This window comes from Bombina bombina, chromosome 1 (genome assembly GCF_027579735.1).
Source record: "Bombina bombina isolate aBomBom1 chromosome 1, aBomBom1.pri, whole genome shotgun sequence".
Lineage (NCBI taxonomy): Eukaryota > Metazoa > Chordata > Amphibia > Anura > Bombinatoridae > Bombina > Bombina bombina.
This window is the reverse complement of record NC_069499.1, coordinates 581,083,985-581,096,771: the sequence shown is the minus strand read 5'-3', so window position 1 is coordinate 581,096,771 and position 12,787 is coordinate 581,083,985. Positions and strand designations below refer to the sequence as shown.

Sequence of the window (12,787 nt, the reverse complement as noted above, 5' to 3'; positions counted from 1 at the left end):
CCAACTTAAGTGCGTGAACTCTGTCCATAACCTCCTCATATGGAGTCTCTCTACTGAGCGACTTTTCTAGTTCCTCGAACCAGAACCACGCTGCTGTAGTGACAGGAACAATGCACGAAATGGGTTGCAGAAGGTAACCTTGCTGTACAAAAATCTTTTTAAGCAAACCCTCCAATTTTTTATCAATAGGATCTTTGAAAGCACAATTATCCTCGATAGGAATAGTAGTGCGCTTGTTTAGAGTAGAAACTGCCCCCTCGACCTTAGGGACTGTCTGCCATAAGTCCTTTCTGGGGTCGACCATAGGAAATAATTTCTTAAATATAGGAGGGGGGACAAAAGGTATGCAGGGCTTCTCTCACTCCTTATTCACTATGTCCGCCACCCGCTTGGGTATAGGAAAAGCGCCGGGGTGCACCGGAACCTCTAGGGAACTTGTCCATCTTGCATAATTTTTCTGGAATGACCAGGTTGTCACAATCATCCAGAGTAGATAACACCTCCTTAAGCAGTGCGCGGAGATGCTCTAATTTAAATTTAAATGTCACAACATCAGGTTCAGCCTGTTGAGAAATTTTTCCTGAATCTGAAATTTCCCCATCTGACAAAACCTCCCTCATGGCCCCTTCAGATTGGTGTGAGGGTATGACAGAGCAATTATCATCAGCGCCCTCTTGCTCTTCAGTGTTTAAAACAGAGCAATCGCGCACTCTCTGATATGCAGGCATTTTGGATAAAATATTTGCTATGGAGTTATCCATTACTGCCGTCAATTGTTGCATAGTAATAAGCATTGGTGCGCTAGAAGTACTAGGGGCCTCCTGCGTGGGCAAAACTGGTATAGACACAGAAGGAGATGATGTAGAACCATGTCTACTCCCTTCATCTGATGAATCATCTCGGGCAACTTCATTATCTGTGGCAGTACTGTCCTTACTTTGTTTGGACGCTATGGCACAATTATCACACAATTTTGAAGGGGGAGACACATTGACTTTCATACATATAGAACATAGCTTATCTGAAGGTACAGACATGTTAAACAGGCTTAAACTTGTCAATAAAGCACAAAAACCGTTTTAAAACAAAACTGTTACTGTCTCTTTAAATTTTAAACAGAGCACACTATTACTGAATATGTGAAAAAATATGAAGGAATTGTTCAAAATTTACCAAATTTTCACCACAGTGTCTTAAAGCATTCAAAGTATTGCACACCAATTTTCAGAGCTTTAACCCTTAAAATAACGAAACCGGAGCCGGTTACAGTTTTAACCCCTCTACAGTCCCAGCTACAGCCTTTGCTGCGACTTTACCAAACCCAGGGGGGAATACGATACCAAATGAAGCCTTCTAGGAACTTTTCCAACTACTTTCAGATCCTCACACATGCATCTGCATGTCTTGCTCTCAAAAGTAACTGCGCAGTAATGGCGCGAAAATGAGGCTCAGCCTACAACTGGGAAGGCCCTTCCTGACTGGAAAAGGTGTCTAACACAGTGCCTGACATTAAAAAACTTCCCCGAGTTTATAAGTGTCAATTACCAGCATAAACATGTATAAAATGCCCAAATAAAGCAATCGATTTTGCCCATAAAAGTGTCTACCAGTTTTATAGCCCATATTAAGCCCTTTATTCTGTTTGAGACTAAGAAAATGGCTTACCGGTCCCCATGAGGGGAAATGACAGCCTTCCAGCATTACACAGTCTTGTTAGAAATATGGCTAGTCATACCTTAAGCAGAAAAGTCTGCTAACTGTTTCCCCCAACTGAAGTTACTTCATCTCAACAGTCCTATGTGGAAACAGCAAACGATTTTAGTTACTGTCTGCTAAAATCATCTTCCTCTCACAAACAGAATTCTTCATCTTTTTCTGTTTCAGAGTAAATAGTACATACCAGCACTATTTTAAAATAACAAACTCTTGATAGTAGATTAAAAAAACATAATTTATGTAAGAACTTACCTGATAAATTCATTTCTTTCATATTAACAAGAGTCCATGAGCCTAGTGACGTATGGGATATACATTCCTACCAGGAGGGGCAAAGTTTCCCCAAACTTAAAATGCCTATAAATACACCCCTCACCACACCCACAAATCAGTTTAACGAAATAGCCAAGAAGTGGGGTGACAAGAAAAAAAAGTGCGAAGCATATAAAATAAGGAATGGAATAATTGTGCTTTATACAAAAAAATCATAACCACCACAAAAAAAGGGGTGGGCCTCATGGACTCTTGTTAATATGAAAGAAATGAATTTATCAGGTAAGTTCTTACATAAATTATGTTTTTCCTTTCATGTAATTAACAAGAGTCCATGAGCTAGTGACGATATGGGATAATGACCTACCCAAGATGTGGATCTTTCCACACAAGAGTCACTAGAGAGGGAGGGATAAAATAAAGACAGCCAATTCCTGCTGAAAATAATCCACACCCAAAATAAAGTTTAACAAAAAACATAAGCAGAAGATTCAAACTGAAACCGCTGCCTGAAGAACTTTTCTACATAAAAACTGCTTCAGAAGAAGAAAAATACAACAAAATGGTAGAATTTAGTAAAAGTATGCAAAGAGGACCAAGTTGCTGCTTTGCAGATCTGGTCAACCGAAGCTTCATTCCTAACGCCCAGGAAGTAGAAACTGACCTAGTAGAATGAGCTGTAATTCTTTGAGGCGGAATTTTACCCGACTCAACATAGGCAAGATGAATTAAAGATTTCAACCAAGATGCCAAAGAAATGGCAGAAGCTTTCTGGCCTTTCCTAGAACCGGAAAAAGATAACAAATAGACTAGAAGTCTTACGGAAAGATTTCGTAGCTTCAACATAATATTTCAAAGCTCTAAACAACATCCAAAGAATGCAATGATTTCTCCTTAGAATTCTTAGATTAGGACATAATGAAGGAACCACAATTTCTCTACTAATGTTGTTGGAATTCACAACCTTAGGTAAAAATTGAAAAGAAGTTCGCAACACCGCCTTATCCTGATGAAAAAATCAGAAAAGGAGACTCCACGAAGAGCAGATAATTCAGAAACTCTTCTAGCAGAAGAGATGGCCAAAAGGAACAAAACTTTCCAAGAAAGTAATTTAATGTCCAAAGAATGCATAGGTTCAAACGGAGGGAGCTTGAAGAGCACCCAGAACCAAATTCAAACTCCATGGAGGAGAAATTGACTTAATGACAGGTTTTATACGAACCAAAGCTTGTACAAAACAATGAATATCAGGAAGAATAGCAATTCTTTCTGTGAAAAAGAACAGAAAGAGCGGAGATTTGTCCTTTCAAAGAACTCGCGGACAAACCCTTATCTAAACCATCCTGAAGAGAACTGTAAAATTCTCGTATTCTAAAAGAATGCCAAGAAAAATGATGAGAAAGACACCAAGAAATATAAGTCTTCCAGACTCTATAATATATCTCTCGAGATACAGATTTACGAGCCTGTAACATAGTATTAATCACGGAGTCAGAGAAACCTCTAGACCAAGAATCAAGCGTTCAATCTCCATAACCTTTAAATTTAAGGATTTCAGATCCGGATGGAAAAAAGGACCTTGTGACAGAAGGTCTGGTCTTAACGGAAGAGTCCATGGTTGGCAAGATGCCATCCCGGACAAGATCCGCATACCAAAACCTGTGAGGCCATGCCGGAGCTATTAGCAGAACAAACGAGCATTCCCTTAGAATCTTGGAGATTACTCTTGGAAGAAGAACTAGAGGCGGAAAGATATAGGCAGGATGATACTTCCAAGGAAGTGATAATGCATCCACTGCCTCCGCCTGAGGATCCCGGGATCTGGACAGATACCTGGGAAGTTTCTTGTTTAGATGAGAGGCCATCAGATCTATCTCTGGGAGCCCCCACATTTGAACAATCTGAAGAAATACCTCTGGGTGAAGAGACCATTCGCCCGGATTGCAACGTTTGGCGACTGAGATAATCCGGCTCCCAATTGTCTACACCTGGGATATGAACCGCAGAGATTAGACAGGAGCTGGATTCCGCCCAAACCAGAATTCGAGATACTTCTTTCATAGCCAGAGGACTGTGAGTCCCTCCTTGATGATTGATGTATGCCACAGTTGTGACATTGTCTGAAAACAAATGAACGATTCTCTCTTCAGAAGAGGCCAAAACTGAAGAGCTCTGAAAATTGCACGGAGTTCCAAGATATTGATCGGTAATCTCACCTCCTGAGATTCCCAAACTCCTTGTGCTGTCAGAGATCCCCACACAGCTCCCCAACCTGTGAGACTTGCATCTGTTGAAATTACAGTCCAGGTCGGAAGAACAAAAGAAGCCCCCTGAATTAAACGATGGTGATCTGTCCACCACGTTAGAGAGTGCCGAACAATCGGTTTTAAAGATATTAATTGATATATCTTCGTGTAATCCCTGCACCATTGGTTCAGCATACAGAGCTGAGAGGTCGCATGTGAAAACGAGCAAAGGGGATCGCGTCCGATGCAGCAGTCATAAGACCTAGAATTTCCATGCATAAGGCTACCGAAGGGAATGATTGAGACTGAAGGTTTCGACAGGCTGTAATCAATTTTAGACGTCTCTTGTCTGTTAAAGACAAAGTCATGGACACTGAATCTATCTGGAAACCCAGAAAAGTTACCCTTGTTTGAGGAATCAAAGAACTTTTTGGTAAATTGATCCTCCAACCATGATCTTGAGAAGAAACAACACAAGTCGATTCGTATGAGACTCTGCTAAATGTAAAGACGGAGCAAGTACCAAGATATCGTCCAAATAAGGAAATACCACAATACCCTGTTCTCTGATTACAGACAGAAGGGCACCGAGAATCTTTGTGAAAATTCTTGGAGCTGTAGCAAGGCCAAACGGTAGAGCCACAAATTGGTAATGCTTGTCTAGAAAAGAGAATCTCAGGAACTGATAATGATCTGGATGAATCGGAATATGCAGATATATGCATCCTGTAAATCTATTGTGGACATATAATTCCCTTGCTGAACAAAAGGCAATATAGTCCTTACAGATACCATCTTGAACGTTGGTATCCTTACATAACGATTCAATAATTTTAGATCCAGAACTGGTCTGAAGGAATTCTCCTTCTTTGGTACAATGAAGAGATTTGTATAAAACCCCATCCCCTGTTCCGGAATGGAACTGGCATAATTACTCCAGCCAAACTCTAGATCTGAAACACAATTCAAAAATGCTTGAGCTTTCACTGGATTTACTGGGACATGGGAAAGAAAAAATCTCTTTGCAGGCGGTCTCATCTTGAAACCAATTCTGTACCATCTGAAACAATGTTCTGAATCAAAGATTGTGAACAGAACTGATCCAAATTTCTTTGAAAAAAACGTAACCTGCCCCCTACCAGCTGAACTGGAATGAGGGCCGTACCTTCATGTGAACTTAGAAGCAGGCTTTGCCTTTCTAGCAGGCTTGGATTTATTCCAGACTGGAGATTGGTTTCCAAACTGAAACTGCTCCTGAGGACGAAGGATCAGGCTTTTGTTCTTTGTTGAAACGAAAGGAACGAAAAACGATTGTTAGCCCTGTTTTTACCTTTAGACTTTTTATCCTGTGGTAAAAAAGTTCCTTTCCCACCAGTAACAGTTGAAATAATAGAATCCAACTGAGAACCAAATAATTTGTTTCCCTGGAAAGAAATGGAAAGTAGAGTTGATTTAGAAGCCATATCAGCATTCCAAGTCTTAAGCCATAAAGCTCTTCTGGCTAAGATAGCCAGAGACATAAATCTAACATCAACTCTAATAATATCAAAAATGGCATCACAGATGAAATTATTAGCATGCTGGAGAAGAATAATAATATCATGAGAATCACGATTTGTTACTTGTTGCGCTAGAGTTTCCAACCAAAAAGTTGAAGCTGCAGCAACATCAGCCAATGATATAGCAGGTCTAAGAAGATTACCTGAACATAGATAAGATTCAATTTTTCTATCTAAAGGATCCTTAAACGAGGTACCATCTGACGTAGGAATAGTAGTACGTTTAGCAAGGGTAGAAATAGCCCCATCAACTTTAGGGATTTTGTCCCAAAATTCTAACCTGTCAGTCGGAACAGGATATAATTGCTTAAAACGTTTAGAAGGAGTAAATGAATTACCCAATTTATCCCATTCCTTAGCAATTACTGCAGAAATAGCATTAGGAACAGGAAAGACTCTGGAATAACCGCAGGAGCTTTTAAAAACCTTATCCAAACGTATAGAATTAGTATCAAGAGGACTAGAATCCTCTATTTCTAACGCAATTAGTACTTCTTTAAGTAAAGAGCGAATAAATTCCATCTTAAATAAATATGAAGATTTATCAGCATCAATCTCTGAGACAGAATCCTCTGAACCAGAAGAGTCCAAAGAATCAGAATGATGGTGTTCATTTAAAAATTCATCTGTAGAGAGAGAAGATTTAAAGACTTTTTACGTTTACTAGAAGGAGAAATAACAGACAAAGCCTTCTTTATGGGATTCAGAAACAAAATCTCTTATGTTATCAGGGAACATTCTGCACCTTAGATGTTGAGGGAACTGCAACAGGCAATGGTACATCACTAAAGGAAATAATTATCTGCTTTAACAAGTTTGTCATGACAATTATTACAAACAACAGCTGGAGGAATAGCTACCAAAAATTTACAGCAGATACACTTAGCTTTGGTAGATCCAGCAGGCAGAGGTTTTCCTGTAGTATCTTCTGGCTCAGATGCAACGTGGACATCTTGCAATATGTAAGAGAAAAAACAACATAAAAAGCAAAATAGATCAAATTCCTTATAAGACAGTTTCAGGAATGGGAAAAAAATGCCAAACATCAAGCTTCTAGTAACCAGAAGCAAATGAAAAATGGAGACTGAAATAATGTGGAGACAAAAGCGACGCCCATATTTTTTGGCGCCAAATAAGACGCCCACATTATTTGGCGCCTAAATGCTTTTGGCGCCAAAAATGACAGCCACATCCGGAACGCCGATATTTTTGGCGCAAAATAACGTCAAAAAATGACGCAACTTCCGGCGACACGTATGACGCCGGAAAACGGATTTTTTTTTTTTTTTTTTTTTTTGCGCCAAAAAAGTCCGCGCCAAGAATGACGCAATAAAATGAAGCATTTTCAGCCCCCGCGAGCCTAACAGCCCACAGAGAAAAAAGTCAAATTTTAGAGGTAAGAAAAAATATGATAATTTAAAGCATAATCCCAAATATGAAACTGACTGTCTGGAAATAAGGAAAGTTGAACATTCTGAGTCAAGGCAAATAATGTTTGAATACATTTATTTAGTACTTTATAAATAAAGTGCCCAACCATAGCTTAGAGTGTCACAGAAAATAAGACTTACTTACCCCAGGACACTCATCTACATGTTTGTAGAAAGCCAAACCAGTACTGAAACGAGAATCAGTAGAGGAAATGGTAAATATAAGAGTATATCGTCGATCTGAAATGGGGAGGTAAGAGATGAATCTCTACGACCGATAACAGAGAACCTTATGAAATAGACCCCGTAGAAGGAGATCACTGCATTCAATAGGCAATACTCTCCTCACATCCCTCTGACATTCACTGCACGCTGAGAGGAAAACCGGGCTCCAACTTGCTGCGGAGCGCATAATCAACGTAGAATCTAGCACAAACTTACTTCAACCACCTCCCTTGGAGGCAAAGTTTGTAAAACTGATTTGTGGGTGTGGTGAGGGGTGTATTTATAGGCATTTTAAGGTTTGGGAAACTTTGCCCCTCCTGGTAGGAATGTATATCCCATACGTCACTAGCTCATGGACTCTTGTTAATTACATGAAAGAAAACTACAACTAAACACCACATACTCTTAACCATCTCCGTGGAGATGTTGCCTGTGCAACGGCAAAGAGAATGACTGGGGTGGGCGGAGCCTAGGAGGGACTATATGGCCAGCTTTGCTGGGACTCTCTGCCATTTCCTATTGGGGAAGAGATATTCCCACAAGTAAGGATGACGCCGTGGACCGGACACACCAATGTTGGAGAAATATACCCTTTACCTCTGCAATTACCTTGTTTCTAAGATTCTGCTGACTGCCTCCTTATCTTATATCTTATGACAGACTTGCATTTCAGGCAATTAGTGCTGACTCTTAAATAACTTCACGTGCATGAGCACAATGTTATCAATATGAAACACATTAACTAATGCCCTCTAGCTGTGAAAAACTGTCAAATGCATTCACAGAAGAGGTGTCCTTCAAGGGCTTAGAAATTAGCATATGAGCCTACCTAGGTTTAGCTTTCGACTTAGAATAAGAGAACAAAGTCAATTTGATGACAAAAGTAAATTAGAAAGTTGTTTAAAATTATATTCCCGAGCTGACTCATGAAAGTTTAATTTTGACTTTACTATCCCTTTAATACTGAGCCATTTCACGCGGGTTTTTATGTTTTTGCATTTAAATATTTTAGGGGAGCTAACCACACAAAATTATGTTGTACTTTCAGAAGAGCAAGCACTATTAGAAAATAATTTATTGACAAAGATCCATCATGCAGAATGCAAAAAAATTGTGTTTTTTTAAAAGTAATTTTCTATAGTAGAAGTAATTTTTTTTTTACTAAATATTCTATACACTTTATGGTTCCACACTTAGCATCAAAACTGAATATGTAATATAAATAAGGGGTCTCTTATCCATTTATATTGTTTGTAACAATGTTATACACTGTTTCAAACAGCACTGTCATATAGTGCTGAAGAAGATGTGCATGCTAAGTCTACCTAAGTATGCCAAAACAAGAGATACCAAGGATTTTTTTTTTAAATAGCATGAGCTATATGAGTCGTCATTAAATTTTATTTTCACTTACATTCCTATTAAAAATATACTTTTCAGGATACTGGTTTTATTTTTTAATCATTTTTTCAAATGGTGATATTTACAGATTTGTTATACTAGACCTTAAAACTGAATAAGCCCCTTGTAGAATAAAGTTCCTTACCTTTCACAAGCAACTTGTCCCTGACTGACACTCTGCGCATAGAGTCTGAAATTGCACTGGGCGTTCGGTTCCCTTTCACACCATCGTCCCGCTTCAACTTGCTTGCCAGTGTCAGCATTACGCTTTCCTAAACATTAAATACACGGCATCTAAGTTAATACTAAGTTAATACTAAGTTAATACTTGAGCAGATATACACATGCTGAGTAAAGATTACTATTTTACACACAGTATTATGTTAAAGGGACATTAAAAGTAAAAACTAAACAAATGGATTGGAGAGAGCATGAAATCAATTTTGCTTAGTTCTCTTGGTATCCTTACAGAGTAATCCTAGGTGAGCCCAGGAAAGTGCAAGTGCCTAGCATTCTATGGCAGCAGTGTTTGCAACAATGTTTATAGCGGTATTACACATAGTTGCAAACACTACTGCCATAGAATGCTAAGGACACTTGCACATTTCTAAGTTCCTATCAGCCTACCTAGGTTTACTTGTCAACAAAGGTTACCAATAGAATAAAGCTACTTTAATAATATAAATACATTAAAAGGATGTTTAAAATTGTACACTCTGAATCGTGAACATTCCATTTTGACTATCGTCCCTTTAAGACAGCCAAATAATTAGATACTAATTTATGTTGTACTAGTTACTTTATTGCCTGTGTGACAGTGTGTGTATTATATGACAAAAGACTTGCACAAATGTTTAAGTTCCCTGATAAATATATAAAAGTTTTAACCAAAAATCTAGGTAGGTATTTGCACAAACCTGGAGAACTATATGGCAGCAATTTTAGAGGAAAGCTTTTAAGCACCAGATGGCAAGAGAGTCACAACGTATAACGGATTTCATTTACAAACTCATTTTGAGAGAAGAGAGGTACACAATCCCTTACACAACCTGATGACTGCATGTATATAGTCAGTAGGTGCATGCTAAAACATTTGCATAAGGAGCCAAACAGGTTCATTATACAAATGATCTAACCTAAAGCTTTTTGATGCCTCATCAAATATAAAATCTGAGTAGCAGATCCTAAATGGATTTCACCTATGAGTTTATGTGAATGGTTTAAACATTTGGAGCTTATTTGTGTTATAGCTATTTACTTGTAGTGCAAGGGTCATGGGTTTAAAATGCAAGTGCAATTTGAATATCTACTCCAGTCCCTAGTAAACCCATATATTTATTCAAAACACAGGTAGAAAACCCTTTATCCAAACTGCTTGGGACCAGAAAAGGTTTGGATTTTGGAATAGTTTGGATTTTAGAATATTTGTATATTTGCATCTGTAAAACGGGACAGTGTGGAGAGGGGATGGGACAATATCTTGTGCCAATTTAGGAAATATTTACATGCCAGAATACTGCTTATTCATGCAACCTAAAGGTAGTTTTATATCATTTTGATATGCTTTGTAGCCTCAGAAAGATAGTATAGTAATGTAATTAGAAACTTAATATTTGTTGTTTTAAATAAATATAGACTATTATTTGCATTTTTTTAACTCAAAGACCAAACTAACGACACAGGCAGAAAACATTGCGATTTACAGGCAGGGAAAAAAGTAATTTTTGATCTTTTTTTTTTTTTTAAATATATTAATAAAACATTTTAGATTTCAGGATAAGTTTGGATTTTGGAATACCAGATTTGGTGATTTGTACCTGTAATACTGCTGGGGTGTCAAAAGTATCAGCATCCAGGATAGTGAAAAACATAATTTATGTAAGAACTTACCTGATAAATTCATTTCTTTCATATTAGCAAGAGTCCATGAGCTAGTGACGTATGGGATATACATTCCTACCAGGAGGGGCAAAGTTTCCCAAACCTCAAAATGCCCTACAAATTGCACCCCTCACCACACCCACAAATCAGTTTAACGAATAGCCAAGAAGTGGGGTGATAAGAAAAAAGTGCGAAAGCATATAAAATAAGGAATTGGAATAATTGTGCTTTATACAAAAAAATCATAACCACCACAAAAAAGGGCGGGCCTCATGGACTCTTGCTAATATGAAAGAAATGAATTTATCAGGTAAGTACTTACATAAATTATGTATTCTTTCATGTAATTAGCAAGAGTCCATGAGCTAGTGACGTATGGGATAATGACTACCCAAGATGTGGATCTTTCCACGCAAGAGTCACTAGAGAGGGAGGGATAAAATAAAGACAGCCAATTCCTGCTGCTGCCTGAAGTACTTTTCTACCAAAAACTGCTTCAGAAGAAGAAAATACATCAAAATGGTAGAATTTAGTAAAAGTATGCAAAGAGGACCAAGTTGCTGCTTTGCAAATCTGATCAACCGAAGCTTCATTCCTAAACGCCCAGAAAGTAGAAACTGACCTAGTAGAATGAGCTGTAATCCTTTGAGGCGGAGTTTTACCCGACTCGACATAGGCATGATGAATTAAAGATTTCAACTAAGATGCCAAAGAAATGGGCAGAAGCTTCTGGCCTTTTCTAGAACCGGAAAAGATAACAAATAGACTAGAAGTCTTTCGGAAAGACTTAGTAGCTTCAACATAATATTTCAAAGCTCTAACAACATCCAAAGAATGCAACGATTTTCTCCTTAGGAATTCTTAGGATTAGGACATAATGAGGGAACCACAATTTCTCTACTAATGTTGTTGGAATTCACAACCTTAGGTAAAAATTCAAAAGAAGTTCGCACACTGCCTTATCCTGATGAAAAATCAGAAAAGGAGACTCACAAGAAAGAGCAGATAATCAGAGACTCTTCTGGCAGAAAGATCGCCAAAAGGAACAAAACTTTCCAAGAAAGTAATTTAATGTCCAATGAATGCATGGGTTCAAAAGGAGGAGCTTGAAGAGCCCCTAACCAAATTCAACTCCAGAGGAGGAGAAATTGACTTAATGACAGGTTTTATACGAACCAAAGCTTGTACAAAACAATGAATATCAGAAGATTAGCAATCTTTCTGTGAAAAAGAACAGAAAGAGCAGAGATTGTCTTTCAAAGACTTGCGGATAAACCTTTATCTAAACCATCCTGAAGAAACTGTAAAATTCTCGGAATTCTAAAGAATGCCAAGAAAAATGATGAGAAAGACACCAAGAAAATATAAGTCGTCCAGACTCTATAATATATCTCTCTAGATACAGATTTACGAGCCTGTAAACATAGTATTAATCACAGAGTCAGAGAAACCTCTTTGACCAAGAATCAAGCGTTCAATCTCCATACCTTTAAATTTAAGGATTTGAGATCCTGATGGAAAAAAGGACCTTGCGACAGAAGGTCTGGTCTTAGCGGAAGAGTCCACGGATGGCAAGAGGCCATCCGGACAAGATCCGCATACCAAAACCTGTGAGGCCATGCCGGAGCTACCAGCAGAACAAACGAGCATTCCTTCAGAATCTTGGAGATTACTCTTGGAAGAAGAACTAGAGGCGGAAAGATATAGCAGGAGGAAACTTCCAAGGAAGTGATAAAGCATCCACTGCTTCCGCCTGAGGATCCCGGGATCTGACAGATACCTGGGAAGTTTCTTGTTTAGATGAGACGCCATCAGATTCTATTTCTGGAAGCTCCCACATTTGAACAATCTGAAGAATACCTCTGGGGTGAAGAGATCCAATCACCCGGATGCAACGCTTGGCGACTGAGATAATCCGCTTCCCAATTGTCTATACCTGGGGATATGAACCGCAGAGATTAGACAGGAGCTGGATTCCCGCCCAAACCAGAAATCGAGATACTTCTTTCATAGCCAGAGGACTGTGAGTCCCTCCTTGATGATTGATAGCTGCCTG

The 12,787-nt window shown here is 38.6% G+C and overlaps 1 protein-coding gene across 1 annotated transcript in view; it reads right to left on the bottom strand.

Annotated features, from left to right (window-relative positions):
• The window catches only part of UBE2F (ubiquitin conjugating enzyme E2 F (putative)), a gene marked incomplete in the record, with an annotated part of 973,189 nt that overhangs the window by 862,313 nt on the left and 98,089 nt on the right, over nucleotides 1–12,787 (bottom strand). The window contains 1 exon segment of the mRNA XM_053698825.1: nucleotides 8,996–9,122. Coding sequence (XP_053554800.1) covers nucleotides 8,996–9,113 — 118 coding nt within the window.